Source organism: Phytophthora cinnamomi (genome assembly GCF_018691715.1).
Source record: "Phytophthora cinnamomi strain GKB4 chromosome Unknown Contig27, whole genome shotgun sequence".
Lineage (NCBI taxonomy): Eukaryota > Oomycota > Peronosporomycetes > Peronosporales > Peronosporaceae > Phytophthora > Phytophthora cinnamomi.
In genome coordinates, this window is record NW_027150960.1 from 1224329 (window position 1) to 1247940 (window position 23612).

General features: G+C 57.3%; 9 protein-coding genes across 10 annotated transcripts; 5 read left to right on the plus strand and 4 right to left on the minus strand.

The window, feature by feature from the left end:
* Window positions 1-3178: 3178 nt before the first annotated feature.
* Window positions 3179-3817, plus strand: IUM83_04123 (uncharacterized protein; the record flags this gene model as incomplete). The annotated part of the gene is made up of 1 exon (XM_067928175.1): window positions 3179-3817. The coding sequence occupies one exon, from the start codon at window positions 3179-3181 to the stop codon at window positions 3815-3817; it is 639 nt and encodes a 212-aa protein (XP_067794028.1).
* A 380-nt stretch (window positions 3818-4197) lies between these two features.
* On the minus strand, window positions 4198-5103 carry IUM83_04124 (uncharacterized protein; the record flags this gene model as incomplete). The annotated part of the gene is made up of 2 exons (XM_067928176.1): window positions 4198-4274; window positions 4449-5103. 2 exons carry the CDS (start codon window positions 5101-5103, stop codon window positions 4198-4200), a joined length of 732 nt encoding a protein of 243 aa, XP_067794032.1.
* A 603-nt stretch (window positions 5104-5706) lies between these two features.
* Window positions 5707-6101, minus strand: IUM83_04125 (uncharacterized protein; the record flags this gene model as incomplete). Its single annotated transcript, XM_067928177.1, has 2 exons — window positions 5707-5927; window positions 5990-6101. The coding sequence occupies 2 exons, from the start codon at window positions 6099-6101 to the stop codon at window positions 5707-5709; spliced, it is 333 nt and encodes a 110-aa protein (XP_067794031.1).
* A 325-nt stretch (window positions 6102-6426) lies between these two features.
* Window positions 6427-8171, minus strand: IUM83_04126 (Pyruvate dehydrogenase; the record flags this gene model as incomplete). The annotated part of the gene is made up of 6 exons (XM_067928178.1): window positions 6427-6852; window positions 6935-7075; window positions 7150-7551; window positions 7624-7747; window positions 7818-7979; window positions 8065-8171. The coding sequence occupies 6 exons, from the start codon at window positions 8169-8171 to the stop codon at window positions 6427-6429; spliced, it is 1362 nt and encodes a 453-aa protein (XP_067794034.1).
* Window positions 8172-8844: 673 nt separating this feature from the next.
* Window positions 8845-10395, minus strand: IUM83_04127 (pyruvate dehydrogenase; the record flags this gene model as incomplete). Its single annotated transcript, XM_067928179.1, has 3 exons — window positions 8845-9837; window positions 9917-10040; window positions 10109-10395. The coding sequence occupies 3 exons, from the start codon at window positions 10393-10395 to the stop codon at window positions 8845-8847; spliced, it is 1404 nt and encodes a 467-aa protein (XP_067794033.1).
* Window positions 10396-12895: 2500 nt separating this feature from the next.
* IUM83_04128 (Retrovirus Polyprotein) lies at window positions 12896-14143 on the plus strand (the record flags this gene model as incomplete). Of its 2 annotated transcripts, none has more annotated exons than XM_067928180.1 (1): window positions 12896-14143. In XM_067928180.1, one exon carries the CDS (start codon window positions 12896-12898, stop codon window positions 14141-14143), a length of 1248 nt encoding a protein of 415 aa, XP_067794025.1. The 2 variants fall into 2 exon arrangements, with proteins under 2 accessions (XP_067794025.1, XP_067794024.1); XM_067928181.1 differs by having other exon boundaries at window positions 13253-14143.
* A 463-nt stretch (window positions 14144-14606) lies between these two features.
* On the plus strand, window positions 14607-18617 carry IUM83_04129 (Integrase catalytic core protein; the record flags this gene model as incomplete). The annotated part of the gene is made up of 2 exons (XM_067928182.1): window positions 14607-17338; window positions 17456-18617. The coding sequence occupies 2 exons, from the start codon at window positions 14607-14609 to the stop codon at window positions 18615-18617; spliced, it is 3894 nt and encodes a 1297-aa protein (XP_067794023.1).
* Window positions 18618-19173: 556 nt separating this feature from the next.
* On the plus strand, window positions 19174-20368 carry IUM83_04130 (Enzymatic Polyprotein; the record flags this gene model as incomplete). The annotated part of the gene is made up of 2 exons (XM_067928183.1): window positions 19174-19301; window positions 19474-20368. 2 exons carry the CDS (start codon window positions 19174-19176, stop codon window positions 20366-20368), a joined length of 1023 nt encoding a protein of 340 aa, XP_067793826.1.
* Window positions 20369-20837: 469 nt separating this feature from the next.
* IUM83_04131 (uncharacterized protein) lies at window positions 20838-21173 on the plus strand (the record flags this gene model as incomplete). Its single annotated transcript, XM_067928184.1, has 1 exon — window positions 20838-21173. One exon carries the CDS (start codon window positions 20838-20840, stop codon window positions 21171-21173), a length of 336 nt encoding a protein of 111 aa, XP_067793827.1.
* Window positions 21174-23612: the final 2439 nt, after the last annotated feature.

Sequence of the window (23612 nt, forward strand, 5' to 3'; positions counted from 1 at the left end):
TGCGGTCAAGACTGCGGTGGTTGCGCCCTCAACGCTCTCGTGATCTAGGCACAAGACCAGGCTGCCTGCACGCCATCGGCACGCTGACTAGCGCCGCTAACCGTCCTGATGCAGCTCAGCGCTGGTGATTGTACTTGCTCCCTTCTTGCGAGCCTTGTTTGCCTTGCAACTTGCTTTCCGTCGTCTACATTGCTTCTTTTATCGCTGTGGTGCTGCTAAACAGTAAGTTGCACAATGCCAAACACGACGAGGGGGTGAAATTTGTGTACTGTAACGCTGATGCTGCCTAATGCAGCGTGAATGTAGCTGAATGTCGTTCGATGACAAACTCGCCTGGAGCGGCAAGCACAGTTCTTACGAACTGCGAACATTAAGAAAGAGCTTGCCTTTATGTATGTACCCAAACTCGCAATTCTGCAGTGGCAAGATTGCATTGTACAAACCTAACATTGCAATTCCGCGGCTGATTTGCACTGTACCAACCTGCCAGATTTGCAATTCGCAGTTCGCAAGAACTATGCTTGCCGAGTTTGTTATCGAGCGACATTCAAGCTACACTAACTAGGCAACATTGCCCTTGCGGTGCGATGCTGCACTACCCAGTCATGTTTGTCATTGAGTTACGTTACCCACGGTAATTCAGAGAGCAGCACAGTAACGATAAAACAAACAATGTAACGCAATTCAAGATAAGGCAATAGTGCAAGGGTGTATAGCATAACTCAAAAGCAATTAATTTGCTGAATTATCAGAACAATTCGTCGATTAATCAGCAGTTCAATTGTTTCATGATTGCAACTGGTCGTGCAAGGTGGCGACTAACCCGCGCAAGAGTAATGGCTGGGTTAGCGAAAGCAAAAACATTTAGGAGTAACCTGCACAAAAACATAAAATCATCCAGCAATCGCGTGTACCAACATGTTCGGAGAAATGTGAACAGCAGAAATATCTGAACAGTACTGGACTTTGTTCCCTGTTTAAAAGGCCTTCTTTTTCAAATCAAACCAGTATGAGTTTGTAAGTGCTTTCAGCCGATAGAATTGCAATTAATTGTTAACTATAGAATGGATAGTAGAAGTTAGTCAACTGCTCGTTTCAATTCTACCGGCAGAATTGCAAGGTACATGTTTAGCTCAGAAAGAGACTCTTATGCAGCCTACTTGTGCAATGGTAACTGCTCGACGCACCTTCAAGCTGCTTTTTGTTTTTTTCATTATATAATGGGCTCAGGTTACGCCTTTGGTGGTAATTTAGTCCTGCGTTAGTACTGGTTTGTATCTGTAGTTAATATAAAAATATCAGATTTCTGCCCTTTCCCATATTCGTTACCGTCTTATGGCCAAGCGAAGACATCAACCGATCGGCGGTCGTCGAGTGATCTTTTCCCTATACTTGGGTTTTATAAAACAGAATTTTTCATTCACGATTTTACCATCAACCAAAAGGCCAGAGCCGTACTTCTATACAACTCTGACCTATAATAATGCCCTTGATTACCAACCTTATTAATAAACTTCACGCAAAAACATAAAAGTCGTTGTTTCGAAATTATGACCCGCTCAAGAGTAACCTTTATTGTAACCAATAAAAGGCAGCTGTCGTATATGTACTTGTTTGAGTTAATTATTGAATTAAGATCGGCAATTACCAATTGCCGATCTTTTTACCCAATTGTCAATTGGGTAAAAACGAGATTACGATTACGAAAGATGAGTACATGTACCGTAATAATCGGGCCCAGTGCGACACAGTTTCCCAGTCATAATCAAGTGAAGCAAAAAACCTCGTAAGGTTTTTCAAAGAGTTCGCTCGGATGACGTCCGTCCCGCACGGTTGGTTGCGGTACCCCCCTCGCGCCATCGCAGTCACAAAAGAAAATGAAGAAGAGGCCGAAGAACAATAACAAGACGAAGATGACGGTGCGGTCTCTCGGAAGTCATGCTCGATACTCGTTTTTTAACATTTTGCTGATGATGCTCGTGTACAGGGGGCTGAGGCCTCTAAAACTACTGCCAGAGATGACCATCACTGACGAGGAGGAAGATAACGATCAATAGACGTTAAACCCAAGTTTTTTTTTCAAGTCTTTTTTCTTAATATTTTTTTTTAGGGAGGGGCTGTCACGCATACGTCTGCCGGTGTCGCACTCAAACCGTTTGTCGCACTGGACCCGATTATTACGGTAGGTACACGGTATGCAAGTGCAGAGCTGCGCTGCCGTTACAACCCTGCTCGCCTAGCGAATATTTGGTGAGTGATGTCGAAGTTCGAGGTAGTGAGACCTGGCAAGTGCAGATGCAGGTAGTGTGCGAGTGTGTGTCTGACGGGGGGAAGGGGGGGGGCTAGAGCTGGAGGTCAGACCATCCAAGCCAGATACCCCAGGCCTGCTTACACAGTTCTGCTATAACTGCTGCAGGTTCACGGCTGCGCTCAGGTTCACCGCGTTCATATCCATCGCTGCGATATCAGTTCAGCCTCGGGACTCTTGCCTGCATTGCGGACGTTGGCCTGTCTTAACGAGACAAGCACAGGATTTTTTTTTTAAATTGCAGCTAGTGAGTATGTTACTAGCTCCCGCGCTGGCGGCGGCAAAACCGATCGCAACTGAGGATCTGTGCGGGATGCTTAGGAGGGGCCGTCCCGGACGGCAGGCTACGTCGGGCATTTTCTATGAACGATCCGGGCTTCAATGGCGCAGGCCAATCGCCATCGAACAGGTCTCTGAGTCACCGCCGCGCACAGCCAAGCGACTCGCCCGCAGGCCCTGCATCACGGCGCGTGCAACTCCTTGCCACTCCTAAATCTGTTTTAGGCCTCAATTTCTCCATTTCTCCATTACCGGATAGACATGGCTGGCAACGCGTGCCCGTCCGGCGATGGGGTCAGTAGTGCGCACGCGCACGTCCAAAACATATTTCTGTCTGCGCATCGTCCGCGCCGATGTAGACGCAGCGCGGGGGGGGGGGGGGGTTGCTCGCAGCCTGCACGGGTTGGTCCGCAGTCCGCAGCCCAAAAAGGCAACTTTGCGCCAAAAGCCAAAAGGGCAGACGTGACGTTTCGGTTTGCCGGTCAACGATTGGCTGAAAATCCGATCTGTCACGGAAGTTCAGCCGAGCGCGTCTTATCGCTGGCAACACGCCATTATCGAATCAGCGCCGCGACGCACAGTGTTTTCGCCATGTTCCAGTTCATGCCGGCCGCGGCCGGCGGCCCCAAGTTCGACGAGGAGGCCGCCGAGATCGAGCGGTTCCGCGCGCGCCACCGCCACCTGCATCGCGGCCATGCGCCGGCTGGCGGCTCGGTCTCCAGGGTGGAGGCGCTGGACGAGGACGGCGGACGCAGACGCAAAGTCTCGGCCAAGTGGCGCCACAAGCAGCAGCCGCAGCAACTGCAGGCGCCGCTACGCGGGCCCTTCGACGACGAACAAGTCGGCGACGCTGGCGACGCTGGCGACGACGCTGACATGCACGTGGGCTTCAACGCCTTCGACTTCTCGGCGTCGCCCGAGACCTTTTACGACGACGAGCCGGAGCACCCCCAAGCCGAAGCTGCAGCGCAGCAGCAGGACGAGGAGGGGCGGCGACAGCACATGGCTGAGGTGGCCAAGCAGGTGTCGGCCATGGGCTTCAACACGGCCAGCCTCTGGGAGCAGAGCCTCCCGGGCCTCCGCCAGCCGGGCGGACCCATCCGGCAGGTCCCGGTGGCGGCGCTCACCCAGAGCGCGCCGTGCCTGGGCATGTGGCGCCCGCCCGTGCAGCTCGCCCCGCGCGGCGATCAGCGGCGATGTCTCTACGCCCAGCCGCAGTTCTTCGCGTAGAAGTGTAGCCACCTGCTTGTACTTTAGCTTCGCGTTCACAGCTGTACCATAGTATTAAACCAAAGCGTAATTCAACCATAAGGGATTTTGTTGATGGTCTAGACTGCGTGTACTGCTTCAACCAAAAGAATGCAAGCACAAGTGGTAACTTTAGCGATTTGTTTGCTAACGCAGACACAGAACTTCACATGCAATTCGCGATGCACTATCATCACACTGCTTTTCATCGTGAGCAGGATACATTTACATGTATCAACAATTAGTTCCCACTGAAGGTGGCCATCAAAGATCTGAGCTTTGCAACGGGAGCAAAGGTTGGTACTACGAAGTATTATATAACTGAAACGGTACATGTACCTGATTACCGGACGTCTAGGACTTTAGCGCTCGGTGAGTCGTGGATTGCCCATTTGAATTCTGTAACCGAATCCCTGCTTGTCGAGCAGGTTCGCAGAATCTGCAATACAATGGTAATCACGTCGTTCCCCAAACATGCATGCACTTGTTTGCTTACAGTACGTGTATTCACGACACCGAATACAAGTATCGACACGTTACGCATAGTACCGATAGTAAAATGTTCGATGCTGTATTTTGTTAGTGGCGTAATGAATCGGGCCTCCCCACACACCATCGCGGTTCAAGGACGGCAGTTGCCGAAGGCCAGGCAGCTTTCGCCCCCAAAGGCTGGCACTGTTGAAGCCCATGGATGTCACTTGTTTCGCTACATCAGCCATGCTTAGCTCCTTCTTTGCTGTCTGTTGTTGTTTGGTCTCAGCCGGCGAATTATTGGCTTCGGTCAGAAGCTCGGGCTCCCCATTCAGAGTTCCGTAGTGGCGGTCTGGGATGATCTTGTAGCACGGGAACTCGCTTTCAAGCGATAGCACCAGTTCTTCGTCATAGAAAGTGTCGTACTGCAGGTCGATGATTTCAGCCGATAGGTCTTTGATCTCAAGCGCCTCGGGTTCGTCGTTAAAGGCCTCGGGCGAGGCCGAGAAGTCGAAGGCGTTGAAGCCCAGATGCATCTCGGTGCCAGCCGACTCGGGCCAGTACCCGTCTTCGTGCTGCCTCCAAGTCTGTAGCTTATCGCGCCAGTTGGCGGAGACCTTGCGTGTGCGGCCATCGTCTTCGTCCAGACTCTCGACATGTTTTGAGTTCGGCGCCGAGTTCTCTTGGTGGTCGCGGCACAGGCGGCGATGACGATCACGGAAACGCTCGACATCGGCCGCTTCGTCGCTGATAAAAAGGGTGTCGGGCGAGAGCACGGCCGGCATGGTCTGGTACATGTTGCAGCTGCAAACGCAACGTAACGAGAGGCGTGAGCAGGACGCTCTCAAACCCGAACTGAGGGTGGGTAGTTCTACATGTAGTGTGAACGCGCGGAGACGGTGACAGGTACTGGACCACCAGCACGCTACGCGTTGGCAACGAGTCGTTGTACACCTTACATGACCGTCACAACGTGAGGTGCAGAAGACAGCACTTCAACGCGGTCTACCGACAGCGGAGACCAAAGCCTGCAACGTGTGCATTTCAACCCTGTGCATTGGCCGACAACCTGGCGGTCCATCCTCGAAAGACGCCTCCGTGAAGACAGGCGATAGAGTAGCACGGGTTAGCTGGAGGCCGTGACGCAGGATCTACGAGCGGCGGCTTTGGTTGCCCGGAAGTGACTGCGCGAGGTTTCACCAGGCGATTGGTTTCTCGCAAGGATCGCCACGGGAAAAAGGTAACTAACGAGGTAGCTGGCTGTAGCTGTAACATACCAGCATGAGGTCATAGACTCATGCCACGAGGTATCCTGATCAGGATCGATTGCTTGCTCCGATGGTCGAGATTGATATTGTTCGCTTGCTTTTAAAAAAGTAAATATTTGGGGGTCTGCTCGTTCAGGCCAGCAGGGCGCGGACGCTCTCGATACTCATTGCGACGGCACTGATGAGCACAATCACGGCCATCGAGAAGATAATTAGGCTTGGACATTGAAATCGGCGCACAACCTTGAGTAGGCACAGCTGGCCGATGTACGTCATGAGGAAGCCCACCGGCAGCAGGATCTGCGCTAGATGCATATCCATTTCCCCCATCACGGCATAGTTGAAAGCCGACACTGTTGAAGTAACGAGCAAGTGTTAGCAAGTGCGGCAGACCCGTAGCACACGTCGAACTTACTTCCGCTGGAAAAGAGCACGGTTGTTGCAGTCATGGCCGAAGCGGCCGAGGCGTCAATGCCCACCTCGAGCAGCAGCGGTCCGTTGATGATGCCTCCGCCAATGCCGAACATGCCGGACACCGCTCCAACTGCAAGCGAGAAAAACAGGAAGAACCGAATCGACGACGGTGTCCACTGCAAAAGTGATGTATCCAAGACAGGACATGATCCAAGTACAATCGACGGCTGGTTATCCCTCTAGGACCATGTTTGTTAATGGTTTTTACCGCGTGCCGTTCGAGAGAACACACAAGTTCTGGTAATTGCGAACGCATGCAGGGTGAGGAACGTCGATACCCGCTCGGCATCGTGAGCAAAATACACGTATGGTGTGGGTCAAGCATCGGTCATAATCACTATCTTGGTACTATAGTATTCAACATGTCATGTCTCTAGGTTACGAGTAGAGCGGCGGGAGATTAAAGGACGCGTGGCCAGGGACAACTTCCATGCTCGTTCCTAGGCGGTGCGCCTGGATAAACCCAGTCGACCCTGATCCCTCCAGCGAACTGAATGTCACCTCGCCTCCGAAGTAGCGGGCAAATAGCCTTGCCATGGGCAGTCCGTAGCCACCTCCACTGAAGTGTTGTCTGTAACTGTGGTAGTTATTGGAGTCGATGGGCGGGCATGGCCGGCTTGTGGTGTAGTCATAGTGCCACAACTTATTCCAGCGGCTGCGAGGTACACCACCGCCTTCATCGCTCACCTTGATAGTCAGGTCTTCGCTACCCACGCAAATCACGATCTCGACGGGTGGAAGCCCGCCTCCAAGCTTGTACTTGCTAACGTCAGGGAAGATCTTGACGCCCGACACATCGTTTACCTGGAATGTTCGCCAGCATATACGGGCCGTGAGCATTGCATAAAGCACCTGTAGGGTCAAGAAATAATGTGGCAGGACATACCGACGGGAGAAAGAACCCTAAGGACGGACTATCCGGGTTCATCACCTGCTTGAAATGATTTACCGCACCAGGTGCTCTATGCGTGAGCTTTTTGTGGTGCTCCACCGTCGCACGCATCGCGTTTTTCACCAGCTCGAAGACCTTCACATATCGCCACCACAAATAGGTTAGATCAAGAAATCCCAGTGCAAAACCCAACTGCAACTGCTTCTTACCATGTGATGCAAGTGTGAGCGCACGTACATTAACGGCGTGCTGGCACTTGCTGTAGCATGGATTTCGATGGGCGGTGCCTCGCCACAGTACTGGATGCAAAGTTGAGTGGCACGATCGCACGCCTCGCGCACGATCTCCTCAACGTTCACGAGATGCACGCGCCCTCCTGGGTGCTCCAGGGACTCTACATGCTGGCCAATGAGCATGCGAATGCCGATGCGCCCCAGGAAGAACTTGTCCAAGCGGTCCTTTATGTCCTCCTGCGCGCTCTGCATCTGCAGCGCGCTGTGTCCAAGGTCCGTCGCCTTCAGCTGCTGCAAACCGTAGCAAATGAGAGGCACGAGGTTGGAGCCCCTCGCCTTGGCCTGACGCAGCGTCTCTGTGAACTGCCGGTCCTCCGCCTGCACACGTCACACGCACTCAGACATCTCTACCCCGTTATGTCTATGAGGCTCAACGAGCTGCCCTCTTACAATGGTGCTGGGCGGCCTGGTCGTGTTGATCCACTTGAGCTCGCGCCGGTACACGTCGATGGCGTCGCGGATGGACGACGTGTCGCTGAGCCCGAGCGGCAAGTCCGACAGCTCCACGATGGCACTAAGAGACAGCACAAACACGCACACAGTTAGCTTCACCTCGCCTAGTCGACAGACCAGCGGACACGCACCGCGCGAACCGCGACTGCAGCTCCTTGTGCAGGAACTTGGCCGACACGATGCGCAGCTTGGCGCCGCCGTCCGCGAACGTGCGCATCTGCTGCAGCGACAGCGGCGTGGGCTCCATATCGGCGATCTCGCGCACTTGGTCCATCGGAATGGGCGTCTCGTGCCTGCGAATGGGTCAGGGGTACCACCGAAATAGGTCAGAAAATGGGCGCCACTGCGCGCGCGGGGAGAAGGAAGCGCGGCACGCACAGCTCGGGGGCGAAGCGGTGGATCTGGATGCAGCGGGCGTGGGCGAGGCGCGCGCGGCCCGCCGCGAGTCGACACGCGGAGCTGCCGCCGCGCCGCAGCGAGTCCATGGCGGATTCCGTTGTGGCCGTTTGAGCAAGCAGCAAAACTGAAGCGCCCCGAATAGTGGCCCCGCCACAAGAACTTTGCCTCGCTCAACTTCAACGATCGGCGGGCAGAACCAGAGCGCGGGGACGACGATGGGGACCATTCACGCTGCGGCCCCGGCACAAGCGCTGCGGGCGCTACATAGTGGCTGGATGCTGGCCAAGAAGGTGTCGCCTCGCCTCGCCTGCCTTCGAGCACTGCGCGCGCCACCGAGGAGACGGAGACGTTGGTCGCGTGCTCGGCTGCTGCTGGCCGCGTCACAACAAGTGATTGGTCGTCTTGGTTTAGTAGACACGCAAGCTGCGCCCGCCGAAACGCAAGCGTCCGAGCTGGCCTCTCTACTCTAGAGGCTCTAGAGCCCAAGCTCTGGCCAGCGGGGTGCCATGCTGCCAGCATGGATGCCGAGCGAGGCATACACTGAAGTTGCTGTTTGCCGCGATGGTCGGACCGCACGCTCGTCGACGACGTCATCGGCGCGAATCATCTTCAACGTGGAAGTTGCCTTCCGGTGGTCGGCAGCACCTGACTCAGCACCCCAAAGCCATAGCAATCAATCGGCTTGCTGCATTTGTTTTCGAGCTGCTACGATACGTACGCCTACATCCTTCACTAGACTACAACGGGGCTCCTTACTGCTTACGCGGCGAGACTTTCGCTCTCCCAGTCCGCCACGGCCCGGATGCGGCGCCGGAGCGGGACGACCGACTCCGTGTTGGTTCCCAGGCGGTGCGCGTGGATGAAGCCCGTCGTCCCCACTCCTTCCTGCGAGCTCAGCGTGATGTCGCCGCCAAAGTAGCGCGCGAACAGCCTGGCCATCGGCAGCCCGTAGCCGCCGCCGCTGAACTGCTCGCGGTACGTCGGGTAGTTCTCCGGGTCCACCGGCGGGTACAAGGGGCTAGTGGTGTTGTCGTAGTGCCAGAGCTTGTTCCAGCGACTGCGGGGGATGCCGCCGCCTTGGTCGGTCACCTTCACCGTCAGGTCCTCCTTGCCCTGGCAGATGACAACCTCCACGGGCGGCAGTTCACCGTCGGTGGGCAGTTCGCACGCGTCTGGGAAGATCTTGACCCCAGCAACGTCTTGCACGGCTGGGAGGAAGAACCCCAGCGACGAGCTCTTCGGATTCATCACACGCTCGACGGCGTGCTTCACCTGTTTGTGGCCTTGCTTCGCTCGTGAGCGGTGGCGCTCGACAGTTGCGCGCATCGAGTTTTTCACCAGCTCGAACACCATGTGGTGGAGGTGCGACTGCACGTACATGAATGGCAAACCCGCGCCTGGAGTCACGATGATGTCGACGCGCGGCGCCTCGCCGCAGTACTCCACGCACAGCTTCTGTGCTCGGTCGCAAGCCTCGCGGACGATCTGCTCCACGTTGACACGGTGGACACGGCCACCGGGCTGTTCCAGGGACTCGACGTAGTGCCCGACGAGCATTCTGATGCCGATGCGGCCCATGAAGAACTTGTCGAGTCGATCCTTGATGTCTTCCTGAACACTCTCGAGTTGGAGAGCTCCAAAGTCAAGGTCCTTGGCCTTGAGCTGCTGCAGTGCGTAGCAGATGAGCGGCACAAGGTTGGAACCCCTCAGTTTCGCCTGGCGGAGGTTCTCCGTGAATTGGCGATCCTCGCTCTGTTCGCACCAAGCACAGAGAGCTCTGTTAGCTGTATGGCCTCCATAAGGCCGTAACTTCTCTGCTGAGCCGCCTTACAATGGTGCTCGGGGGCTTTGTCGTGTTGATCCAATGCAGCTCTTGGCGATAAACGCCGATGGCCTGCTGGATGGCTGCTGTGTTACTCAGTCCTAAAGGCAGGTCCGATAGCTCCATGATCGCTCTAAACAAGGTCATAGGAAGCTCATGAGACTTTCTGCCTGCAATTTTATCCTGACCCGGTCGACTCACCGAGCGAACCGGGACTGCAGCTCCTTGTGCAGGAACTGGGCCGACATGAGGCGCATTTTGGCGCCACCGTCGGCGAAGGTCCGCATCTGGCGCAGCGACAGCGGGCGCGGCTCAGTAATGGCGATCTCGCGCACTTGGTCCATCGAGATGTCGGCCGCCTCGAGTTTGGGGTTCACGGCGTGCGCATGCAGTGCGACGCCGCAGTGGTGAGCGCTGGCGGTCTTGGCGACCAGGACCAGTACGCGTGACAGGTTCTGCGGGGTGGCCCCGCGTCGCACGATCTCCATTATTGCGACTATGACTTGCGGGCTCGAGCGCGATTTGGGAAATGAGGCTGTGCGCAAGGCTCTCGAGGCAGCGGTGCTCGCGAATGCTAGTGGCGGACAGACACGCTCTAGGCACGCGATCGAACTTGCGTTTCTGGTTTTAAAGCTCGACGCCCAACGGACTCCTCTTGTCTTTGCATACAGTTAACTTCAACGTCGGCTAGTTTTACCGGCGGTGCCGATGGCTTCACAGCGTGACAAGCATGGGTGGGGCCCGCAGTGACGAACTTCGCCTGGACTGCCATTGGGGCAAGCCTTCGAGTATGCGGTCGCTGGCAGCGCGCTGATAGAGCTCGTGCGGATGAAACGCATTGCCCAAGCACCTGCTCCCAGCCAGACGCTCGAGATGGGCGGCTTGACCCAAACGGGATGGTATTCGCGTGTCCATTAAACGTTGGGGAGATCCGCCCGTCGATCATCGCGCGCTCACGTTAAAATGGCAGCGTACTCGACGTGTCAGGGCGTCTCAGTCCAATCAAGCGACGGTGAAACTTCAAGTGTAATCGCCACAAATTTGGTCGCGATTGTAGTTAGCAGTTGAAGTCTACCAACTGCACTCTGCAAACAGTATGAGCCTGCTGAAAGCACCTGCGGTGTTGAATTCGCAATCGCATTTTGTACATGTTTGGCGCATGTTTGTTCTCGCGCTGGTCTCGTGGATTATCCTACCTACCAACAATGGACTCGCGTTTAGAACGAGGCTCGTCAGTCGTCGACTCGGCGCTTATATACGTATATCTGGCTGTGACCTACAAGTAGTTTGCTAGCTATGGGGAAGTCAAAAATCTCGGGAGCCCATGGAATTGATCGGATGAACAACCTTCAGTGAACAAGCTGTAGTAGTAGGGATTTTCTCGTGGCCAAGCTCCACGACGGTGACCCGGGTGATGACGGGCGAACGGTGATCGACTTGACAGCGTCACCATGACGAGAGGACGGTGACGAAGGAGTGAACGAGCAGTCAGTTGGTGGCGGATGCAAGCCAGCGGGCTGGTGCCACAAGCGCGAGGGATCTAGAAGGGATGCAGAGGGTCGCCATTGAAGCTGGGCGACTCGGGAAGATCGCAAGGAGAGACGACACGGATAGGACGAACGACGTGCAGTATGCGGAGAAGGAGAGGCGACGAGGAAGAACCGATGAGCGGCTGAGAGACAGCGTGAGGTGAGTAGGTTAGCAAGGACACCGTAGCAAGTAGGATAGGCGCGGATCGGGGGAACTTCGGTAGATAGGAGGGTGCGGCCTTGCGGACTGGCAAGCCTGGCCCTCAGTTCTGGATTTAGTGCGGGAAGAGCATTAACGACGAACTAATCTAAGCTACTTGGTGTCGGACGCGGAGTTAGTGTTGCTACCTATCGGGAATTGGGGTACGGCGGCACTGCACGAGGTACGCTGTTCGGGGTTACGTATGCGCGTGGTAGAGCAGTAGGGTGGTGAGGACCGCGGAGAGAAACCGCGGGGGCTTCGACGTCAGTATGCGCGCTGGCGTCGTGCCGAGGGACATGGAGCACGGCTAGCGCACTTGTGCCGTCGCTCCGAGTCCGCTGTATATTGCATGTAAACCGGAACGCTTGCGGGGAGCAGCCTAAAGACCTACCGGGGTTGCGGTCGCCGATAATCGCTCTCTCCTCACTGTCCCTATCCCTGTCGTCAACGGTGGACGAAGGGCCAGCTAACGCTGGAGACTCCCATGAAGTCATGCTCCCGTTCTAGGCGAGGCTCAGCTCCAGGAGGTGTCAACTGAGTAGTCTAGAGTAATGGTATCTGTCCCCGCGTGGGATATGACGACATGGTGGTCATACAGGGGCTAACCGTGCAGGGATCGTGAGATTCTTGCGGGTCTAGCGTCGAGAGGGTGGACCCTGCCGCGGAAACGGAAACGGAAACGAAAACGAAAACGAAAACGAAACGATGAACGAGTGTGATTAATTGATGTGTTACTGTGGTGTCTAGCGGACATGATGACGACAAACGAATCGGTCGAGAGACGAGCGTGCGCAACGCCGCGCAGCCTCGGCGGAGCGAGCTACGGCTGCGGCGGCTGAAGCGGCCAAGAGGCAGCACACGACGGCTGTCACCTTGGTGACTGGGGATGGCGGCACCGTCGTGCTGGCGACGGACGAGATTCGACGCGCGTCGGGCGACACGCCGACGGCGACCGGGCAATCGGGCGGCGGAACCTCGGCAGGAGGAGACGCTGCCGGCTCTGACAGCGGACAACGAACGTTGAGAGGAAGCCGTGGATCAGACGGCGACTCGCATGCGAGTGGCGTTCAGCGTGGGCCGGGCGGTGGCAACGCCGGCACCGGCGCGGACACGCCGAGGGGAACCGACACGAGCGCGGAGGCGACCATCAGCACGCCGCTGACTGGGAGTCGAGGAGACGCAGCTGGGACTGGTGGTGACGGCGGTCCTGGTGGTGCTGGAACTGGGCGTGGACCAGCGACACCGGTCACGACGACGATGAGTGGGGCGGAGCCAGCGCGACCGATCATCGTGCGCGAGAAGGCGAAGTCCCTCAAGCTCACGAAGTTCAAGGGCCTGGATGATGCCATGCCGGTCACGATGTGGCTCAAGACTGTGCGGGCTGAGGTCCGGCGGCAGGCGGTGACCATGGGCGTTGAGTGTCGCGACAAGCAGTTGTATCACGAGGTGGCGTCGAACTTGGAAGGCGAGGCGCAACGCTGGTTTGCGACCGTTATGGAGTCGGTACCGGAGTCGGAGGGGAACATCAACACGTTGGCCGACATGCTCCGCGCCAAGTACATGACGCAGCGCACGGGGCCGGAGGTGGTCGATCTCCTCAACGCGCGGCGTCAGATGCGCGGAGAGAGACTGGTCGAGTACGCGCAGTCTCTACGGGAGATTGGTGAGCGCGGCGACGTAGGCGAAGATTGGCTCGCGAATGCCTTCTTGAAAGGAATGAGCAGCAGCGAGGGAGCGACGCACGTGCGCGGACATCGTCCACGAACGTTGGATGAGGCCGTGAACATGGCGGTGCCACACGTAGGCGAGTACGGTGAGGGCTATGGTGTTGGCTTGGACTCGGCAATGGCGCGCTGGGACGAGCGCGAGGCCGCGAACGGGCGCGGGCCCTTGACAGCGTCGGCGTCGGTGACAGCGTCGAGTAGCAAGGAGCAGTCGGGATTGGTCGGCAACTTCAGGAGTGTGGTGAGCGGGTACGGCCCGATGTGGGGCACGACCGCGAGGCCACCAAGGTACGACACCTCGGGGCGACCGGTGCTGTCCGGTAAAGCCAGTGCGACGGAGTGGTGGCGGGCGATACCGCCTGGATTTGAACTGGTACCCGCTGGTACAAGCGCCGCCCGGGGCGGAGATTCGAAAAATCAAACGACGAGTGGCGGAGAACGCGGCAAGCGGCCTGGAGGCGGTGATCAGAACGCCAGGCAGCGAGCCAAGGCGTTCAAGGTCGAAGGTCAGCACGACGTGAGTGTGTACGGCACGCGAGACGTCACACAGGATGAGGTGTTCGAGACGCGTGAAGGGCGCCTTCAACGGCACCGTGAACGGCTTCAGCGGAGGGCACCACGGGCACCGTTCGTGCCGCGCCCTGGGACTAAGTGCCACTACTGCAACAAGGAGGGGCACTTCGTCCGGGATTGCAACGTGAAGAAGGCGGACCTCGCCGAGGTGTACGGGCAGAACGGGTCAGGAACGAGCAAGCAGCCGGGAAACGGACAGCGAGCGTAAGGGACCCGGCCTTGAAGCTCGCTGATCCGGACCCGGGAAAGCAGATTGAAGACGAGCGGCGCACAACCCACCAACAAGGCTGGCCCAACGCCATGAAACGGAAGACAAAGAGACGGAGGTGTTGCAGGGTACTGAACCTTGGTACACTGTACCAGGTCCGAGGTACCCGAACCGGTTAACCGAACCGGTCCAATACGACCACACGTTGATTAGACGAGTAGGTTGATTGGACGAGCAGTGTAGAATGATGGTTGATTAGACGCACTAGTTGATAGGACGCACGGCCGCGTGTCTTTAGCACTAGCCTAGGGTGTAAGCTCCAACAATCCAATCACTTCTGAATTTCGATTCAACCCCCCAAGTGACCTTCCTCGCCTCGCCCCAAGCCTCGGCGGTGTCTACGACCAAGTCTACAAGTGCAAGATCCCAGTACGACCTTCTTCAGGTTATGAGCCCAAGCACCATGTCCTCTGTCCAAGACACCAAGATCTCCATCGACAAGTTCAACGGCGACAACTACGCCACATGGAACCGCTACATGCGTGGCGTGTTCCTGACCAAGTCGGTGTGTAGCGTCGTGAACCGCGAGACGAAACCAAGCTTCGCGGACACGAGGGCCAAGGACGACTACGTCAAGTCGAGCAACATCGCGTTCGGCCTGATGTTGCTCCACATGGATGCTGACTACCATCATGTGGTCGACGACTGCGAGGAAGCGTGGGTGGCCTGGACGCGACTGCGTTCGCTCTACGGGGGGTCGCAGAAGGCTGGACGCATCTACTTGAAGCGCCAGCTCTTCAGCATGGAGATGGCAGAAGGCGGCAATGTGCTTCATCATTGCAATGAAGTCCTCAACATCAGCGCCAAGCTCAGCAACATCGGCGCCAAGATGGAGGATGAAGACGTGGCGATCTGCTTGCTCAGGAGTCTGCCCAAGAGTTTCGAGAACGTCGTTCTCAACTTGGAGATGAGCAACGCAGAGCTGCGCACTCAAGATGTGATCAAGGTGCTCACGAATGAGCACATCAAGCGGCAGGGCGAGAAGACGGCTCAGGTGAAGATTGAAGACGCTGCGAGGGCCTTCAATGCCGAGCGTGAAAGTCGCCACTGCACGTACTGCGGAAAATCGGGGCACGTCGTGGAAAAGTGCTGGACCAAGCAGAAGGAGGAGAATCGAGGTGCACGACGTGGCCGGTCTGGTCGCGGTGCGAATAACGTCCAGTGGCGTGACGACAGCGATGACGACTGCGTCGCGTTCGCGGTCTCTATGGAGTGTGGAGTCTCCAGGACCAACAAGTTTCAAGGCTCATGGGCGATCGACAGTGGTGCCACGCACCACATCTGCAACGACAAGGCCAAGTTTGTCGACATCAAGGTGTGCGACGAAGGTGAACTCACGGTCGCCAACGGCAACACGGCCAAGATCATGGGAGTCGGGACGGTCCTGCAGCGAGTCACTTTGCCCAACGGCAAGGAGCGCGACATCCGCATTCAAGATGCACTTTACGTCCCGAGCATGAACAAGAACCTGCTTTCGGTGCCGCAGATCAACCGAAGCGGACTGTTTAAGGTGGTGTTTGATGGTGCTGAAATGCACATCGCACAGAAGAAGTCGAAGAAAATCGTGGCTTCCGCGGACCTGATCGACGGCCTCTACTGGCTCCGAGTCCCAAGCTGCGCTGCGAATTCGGTGTCCAAGGCGTCAGTCAACGCGGTGGATCTTCATGCGCGTTTGGGTCACGCGCCGAATGACGTTCTTCGGAAGATGGTCTCAAGTGGCATGGTGACGGGTGCGAAAATGCCGACATCGTCGAAGAAGTCAAGCCAATGTCGTGGGTGCCAACAAGGGAAAATGGTGCAAAAGCCCTTCCCAAGCAACCCGAACAAGCGCAAGTACAAGCCGTTCGAGTTCCTCCACTTCGACACCTGCGGCCCCATGGAAGAAGAGTCGCTGGGTGGCAGCCGCTACTTGCTGCTCATCACGGACGAAGCCAGCGGCTGCATGTCGGGATTCTGTCTGCGAGCCAGGTCGGAGAGTGAAGGCTGCTTGCGCCGATTCATCACCAAGGTGGAGAAACAATTCGATGCCAGGGTGAAGTTCGTGCGCCATGACGGAGCCAAGGAGTTCGCGACCAATTCGCTCTTGGCGTACTACGAAGTCCACGGCATCGAAGTGCAGCCCACGGTTCGGTATGCGCACCAAACCAACGCGACGGCTGAACGCGCCAACCGAACCATCGTGACCATCGGCCGCAGCATGCTTCACTACGCTGGGTTGGACAAGACGTTCTGGGCGGAAGCAGCGATGACGGCGATCTACATCAAGAATCGTCTGCCGTCACCCAAGTCGCCCGACAAAACTCCGTTCGAGATCGTCTACAAGTCCAAGCCCAACGTGAAGCACATGCGGATCTTCGGGTGCAAGGCCTACGTTTTGACGCCGAAGGAGAAGCGACTCAAGTGGGACCCGAAAGCTCGTGAAGGAATTTTCATGGGTTACGAGGAGCGTTCCAAGGCGTATCGAGTTTATGACATCGAGGCGGGGCAGGTGGTCATCTCTCGCGATGTCACATTCGATGAGTCAAGCTTCGATGACTCCAAGGCGGCTGATGGTGAAGAAGTGAACCGACTTACCGACGTTTTCGACGACATGCAAGTCTCCGAGGACTCCGGCACAAGGGTGTTCACGCAGGCGGGGAAGCGCAAATCGCGTCCGGACAACCAAGATCGCGACAACGTTCGACGTCCTCGTCGCAGTGCTGGACTTGAAGAAGCAAGTGCGCCTGGACGCTCGGAAGACGAAGACCAACGTGAATCTACGGCGACACAAGAAGCAAAATCGGAAGAAGACGATGAAGACGGCTCGACCCCACCCATGTTCTGGCGTGCAAGTGCGAATGCTGTGGAAGCAAGTGACAGCGCGGAGCCGAAGACGTTTCAAGAAGCTGTGAACGGACCAGACCAAGTCCAGTGGCGCAAGGCAATTCGCGCCGAACTCAAGTCAATGCGGCTGCGAGGTGTCTTCCGCGCCGCCAAACTGCCCAGTAACCAGCGCGCAGTCGGTACCAAGTGGGTGTTCAAGATCAAGCGCAACGCGGACGGATCGATCGAGAAGTTCAAGGCTCGGCTCGTCGCGAAAGGCTTCGTGCAGAAGTATGGCATCGACTACACCGAGACGTTTTCGCCTGTGGTCAAGTACGTCACGCTGCGAATGATCATTGCGGTTGCCAAGTACTTCGGATGGCCGATGGACCAGCTCGACGTGGTGACTGCGTTCCTGTACGGCTTGATGAAGGAGAAGGTGTTCTGCAGCGTGCCTGAAGGCGTGGAACTGGACGACGGTTTCGACTGCGTGGAACTGCTCAAGGCGATTTACGGACTCAAGCAAGCTTCGCGCGTATGGAACGAGACCTTCGACGAGTATGTGCGCTCCATCGGTTTTCGCGTCTCAAGCTACGACCCATGCCTCTACATCAAGGTCGTCGACGGCGAATGCGTTCTGCTGCTGGTCTACGTGGACGACGTGTTGGTGACCGGAAGCTCGGCGGAAATGATCGCGGAAGCCAAGCGCCAACTCAAGTCGCGGTTCGAGATGACCGACAGTGGCAAGTGTTCCTTCATCCTCGGGATCGAGGTGGTCGACAACGCGGATGGCAGTGTTACGCTCAGCCAAGCTCGCTACATCAACGACATCCTGGAGCGCTTCGGCATGCAAGACTGCAAACCCGCTGCAAGTCCGGTCGACATCAGCATGAAGCTAGTTTCAAGCGACGCCATGACCAAGTTGGACGCGCCATTTCGCGAGGCTGTCGGTGCACTCATGCACTTGATGACATCGACTCGCCCGGACATTGCGTTCGCTGTCGGCTATGTGTCACGCTTCATGGAGAACCCGCAAGTCGAGCACTGGATTGTGGTCAAGCGCATCTTCCGCTACCTTCAAGGGACCAAGTCGCACGGAATCCGTTTTTCGCCGGGCAAGGACATCGACTTTCAAGGTTACTCGGATGCCGACTGGGCTGGTGATCTTAGTGATCGCAAGTCTACGTCGGGCTACCTGTTCCAAGTCGCCGGCGGACCGATCTCGTGGGGTTCCAAGAAGCAGTCAAGTGTGTCGCTATCGACAAGTGAGGCCGAGTACATCGCACTGAGTTTGGCGATTCAAGAAGGCAAGTGGGTGCACAAGCTGCTGTGCGAGATCCTGGTTGCTGCAGGCGGAGTCACGCCCGAGTTGAAGATTTTCGAAGACAACCAGTCGTGCATCAAGATGACCAAGAACCCCGTCAACCATGGCCGCGCCAAGCACATCGACATCAAGTACCATCACATCCGCGACGAAGTCAAGCGCGGCGAAGTGATCGTCGAGTACTGCGAGACTGCGACCATGCTGGCCGACATCATGACCAAGGGACTTGCCGGACCACGCCACAAGGACTTGACGGCTGCGCTCGGCGTTCACGCGTGTTCGCATTGAGGGGGCGTGTTGCAGGGTACTGAACCTTGGTACACTGTACCAGGTCCGAGGTACCCGAACCGGTTAACCGAACCGGTCCAATACGACCACACGTTGATTAGACGAGTAGGTTGATTGGACGAGCAGTGTAGAATGATGGTTGATTAGACGCACTAGTTGATAGGACGCACGGCCGCGTGTCTTTAGCACTAGCCTAGGGTGTAAGCTCCAACAATCCAATCACTTCTGAATTTCGATTCAACCCCCCAAGTGACCTTCCTCGCCTCGCCCCAAGCCTCGGCGGTGTCTACGACCAAGTCTACAAGTGCAAGATCCCAGTACGACCTTCTTCAGGAGGCACGGTCAGAACGCGAGGCGGCACCAGGCCAAGGCTCAAGGGCGGCAGGTGACGTTTGCAGCTGGGGATGGCGAAGGGCGACCAGCCCGAGCTGTTTCCAGCAGCACCGTGACTCACGAGACAGTATCGAGGCGCCAGGAGATGTTCAGCGCAAGGGATGGCGCAGCAAGACTCTCCGCGGTGACTACTGGTGGCCGTCAACACGGGCGCGAACGACGGATGCGAGGCGGCGCTAGTGACGAAGCTGGCATTGGACTAGGCGACGGCAGCGAAGCGAGCGCACTCGAGGGCGTGAGCGACGACGCGGTGGTCGACGTGCACATGAAGAAAGGGGAAGGTGGCGCTTTGTACGCGAGAGTCACGATTCTATCTACTCCTACGCGAGAGTCACGATTCTATCTACTCCTGTCACTTACGAACCCCGCAGACGTATGCGAGGCTCGCAGTGAACTGTTGGTGGCCGGACATGGGCGCGCATGTGCGACGATGGGTGCGTGCGTGTCGAGACTGCGGGAGCAGGAAGGCAAGACCGAAGGAGGTCATCCCTCCGCTACGGAGCCAAGGTGTAGGGGCTGCTGGTGATCGATGGGCGCTCGACGTGGCTGGCCCGCTACCAGTCACGCCCGACGGCAACCGCTATGTGCTTGCGGCGGCCGACTACACTACGAGGTACGCGGTAGTGGCGGCGCTTCCGAACCACACGGCGAAGGACATCGCCAAGTTCATCTTGGAGAAGATTGTGATGGTGTATGGGCCGATGCGCGAGTTCGTCATGGACGGCGCGCCTGAGTTGAATGGCGCGGTGATTGAAGCGCTGGTGAAGTCACTGCAGGCGAAGCAGACGACGCCGGTACCGTACAGGCCGGCGTTGCTAGGGCTCGTCGAGCGATTTCATCGCTCGTGGAAGGATATGGTCGCGCTCTACGTGGCCGAGGCTCAAAATGATTGGGATCAGTGGCTGCTGTGTGCGGCCTATGCGTACAACGGTGCGAGACACACGAGCACGGGGTTCAGCCCCAACGAGCTCATGATGGGCAGACGGCTGAGAGCCCCGAACGAGTTGCTGCGCGTGAGCGGTGTGCGGCAGGTCGGGGAGTTCGCCGAGTACCAGCGGCGATTGGTGGCGAACATGGCGAGAGCGACGGAAGCGGCACGGAAGGCGCTGGAGAAGGACCAACGCCGCCGCGAGAAGTTCTACAATCGGCGTGTCAGGCAGCGCCGGGAGTTCAGCCCAGGTGACTTGGTGTGGGTGCTGCGGCCGCCCAGAGGCAAGGGCATCACGAAGCTCGCTCATCAATGGGTAGGACAGGCCAAGGTTGTGCAGGACGCTGGGTTCGACAACATGGAAGTTGTGCGGGACGACATAGGCGAGCACTTGGTGACGCACAGCAGCTTCCTGGTGGCGAGCAGCTGACCGAGTGACTCGCTGGGCGCGATTGCTGAACGAATCCTCGCCGAGCTGGCGGAGGAAGACGACGAAGCCGAGACTGGTTCGCGTGGCGACGGCCGGGCGGCGAATGCAGCGCCGCTGGGACCAGGTGCTAGTGGCACAAGCGACGGAGTGCCAAGTGTGACAGGGGTGCCATTGCGTGAAGCTGGACCAGAACCTGAAGCTGCTGGCCCTGTCGGAGACGCAGTGGGTAAAACGAGAAACGGTTGTGGCGCTGGAAGAAGCACCGATACCGGTGAACGGGCAGAAGGTGCCGCTGGACAAGATGAACGACTGGTGGTGGCAGATGCGACTGCCACGTTGGAACCGACGAACCCGAGAATAGTCGCGGCGAGCGGTGACGGTGGTGGTAATGCGCCGACTGGGGCACCCACGCAACGCCAAGCAGCACTAAGGAGCGGGCAGCGAAAGAGGAAGGCGCGCTCAGGCGACGATGCCAAGGACGACGAGAAGCAGAAGCAGCAACGGCGACGAGAAGCCGATACAGCGCGAGAAGCACGGCTTGCGCGGCGCCGTGCTGCACGTGACGAGCAGGAGGCCCCAGAAGCCGAGGAAGTGGGTCCAGACGACGATCAAGGGCTACACGGCGGTGCACGTGCCGAAGTACGAAGGCGTAGTGCCGGTGACGAAGCCACGAGGGAAGTCGGTGAGCGAGAGCGACAAGCGGTCGGGCAAGGACGGCCGACAACCGAGCCGCACGACGAAGTCCGAGACGACGGCCACGGCACTGAACGAGAGGGCGCAAGTGCAGTTACGGTGGGAGCGGTAGAGATGCGGCAGGGACGAGGGCGTCGGCGACAGCCAGCACCACTGCCAGAGTTGTTGCAGGTGGCCACGGCAGGTTACATTGTTGAACGGGCGAGGCGACGCGTGCGTAATCGCGCCGGACGCTATGTATTGGAGCATCAAGTGGAGCACAGTACTCGACGGGGTGGACCGATGGGCAAGCGTTGGCTCACGGCCCAACAGTTCGAAGAGCTGCTGGATAACGGCAAGATCGAGGACGATCTCGCAGCCGGGGATGGCGTGTAGTAGTAGGGATTTTCTCGTGGCCAAGCTCCACGACGGTGACCCGGGTGATGACGGGCGAACGGTGATCGACTTGACAGCGTCACCATGACGAGAGGACGGTGACGAAGGAGTGAACGAGCAGTCAGTTGGTGGCGGATGCAAGCCAGCGGGCTGGTGCCACAAGCGCGAGGGATCTAGAAGGGATGCAGAGGGTCGCCATTGAAGCTGGGCGACTCGGGAAGATCGCAAGGAGAGACGACACGGATAGGACGAACGACGTGCAGTATGCGGAGAAGGAGAGGCGACGAGGAAGAACCGATGAGCGGCTGAGAGACAGCGTGAGGTGAGTAGGTTAGCAAGGACACCGTAGCAAGTAGGATAGGCGCGGATCGGGGAACTTCGGTAGATAGGAGGGTGCGGCCTTGCGGACTGGCAAGCCTGGCCCTCAGTTCTGGATTTAGTGCGGGAAGAGCATTAACGACGAACTAATCTAAGCTACTTGGTGTCGGACGCGGAGTTAGTGTTGCTACCTATCGGGAATTGGGGTACGGCGGCACTGCACGAGGTACGCTGTTCGGGGTTACGTATGCGCGTGGTAGAGCAGTAGGGTGGTGAGGACCGCGGAGAGAAACCGCGGGGCTTCGACGTCAGTATGCGCGCTGGCGTCGTGCCGAGGGACATGGAGCACGGCTAGCGCACTTGTGCCGTCGCTCCGAGTCCGCTGTATATTGCATGTAAACCGGAACGCTTGCGGGGAGCAGCCTAAAGACCTACCGGGGTTGCGGTCGCCGATAATCGCTCTCTCCTCACTGTCCCTATCCCTGTCGTCAACGGTGGACGAAGGGCCAGCTAACGCTGGAGACTCCCATGAAGTCATGCTCCCGTTCTAGGCGAGGCTCAGCTCCAGGAGGTGTCAACTGAGTAGTCTAGAGTAATGGTATCTGTCCCCGCGTGGGATATGACGACAAAGCTGTCAATGTTTTGAATGAGCTGATACATGTATTCGAGTAGTTACGTTATGAATGAGAGTAACACCGATCGTTGTTTGTCTTGAGCCGTAGCTAGTTGTTTGTAGTCCGTCAGACGGGAGAGGTGTGGGTACATTTAAAAAGTGAGGCCGACTCCAGTTCTTCATCCGGCGACTATTACCTTACTTGCTCCCACCCCCACACGAGACCATCCTAAAAAAAATAAAGTAAATCTAGAATGTTCAATTATTGATCTTCGAAAATCTCTTGTCATGCTAAGCCCGATACATGTACTAATATTAGGTCAATTCTAGAGGCTCGCCTGGCTATACGCAGCCGGTTTGGAAGAGCCCTAACAGGCAAAATTCCCTGCAACAAGACCTCCCTGCCATCAAGGGTCAGGGAGGTCTAGGCGGGCCACCACCGAACATGGGCGTCGAAAACGCCTTGGTTTGGCATAACCAATCCGAGTGGCAAGCCACACCAACGGAAGTCGGAGGCGTCGCTGGGACGTGGATTCTTTCGCCCACACAGGTCGAATCTCGGCGGCGGTCGAATACATGCATGCTTGTAGAGAGACACTCCCCCCAAGCAGCCTCCACGCACGTTCATTTCCCATTTCACGTGGGGAAGCTGCTAGTCACAGCCGAACCGATTGTTTGAACCACTTGGGAATCGAACGCGTGCAGGGCCAAAAACTAAAAAAAATCCTGTTGCCGCGCAACAGGTGATACCTCGCTGCACGAATGCTAAGTGAAGTGGCTCACACGTTCGCTTTCGCAGCTTCGCGACGTCGGTAATCGAGGCCGTGCGCCTTGAGCAATCGACGTGGAGCAGGGACAGCCCGGCCGCATAGACTCCAAAGCGGTGTGCAGTCAAGCTGCACGCTGATGCTGACCGCGTACGATCGAGCGTCTCGCTCGTGAGTAAGCGAGCACAGTGCGAGAGCCGAGCCGGCCCGTTAATAAAGCGCTGCGCGGAATTTTGCACTGGACTTGATGCCGTCCAAGTTTAACGCCAACGTCTCCGCCCAACGAGCCCCCCAACGTCCCCGATCAAACGGCCGGCAACGACCTGCTTTAGCTGCTAAAACGAGCGGCATGAGGCGCGGAGGTGCAGATTCAACGTTCATGACGCGGCGAGCGCGGGCGAGAAAATTCTCCTTGTCAAACGACAGCCGTCTACCTTTTGAATGAGCATGACGTGTTGCGTGTTCTTGTGGCTGCGAC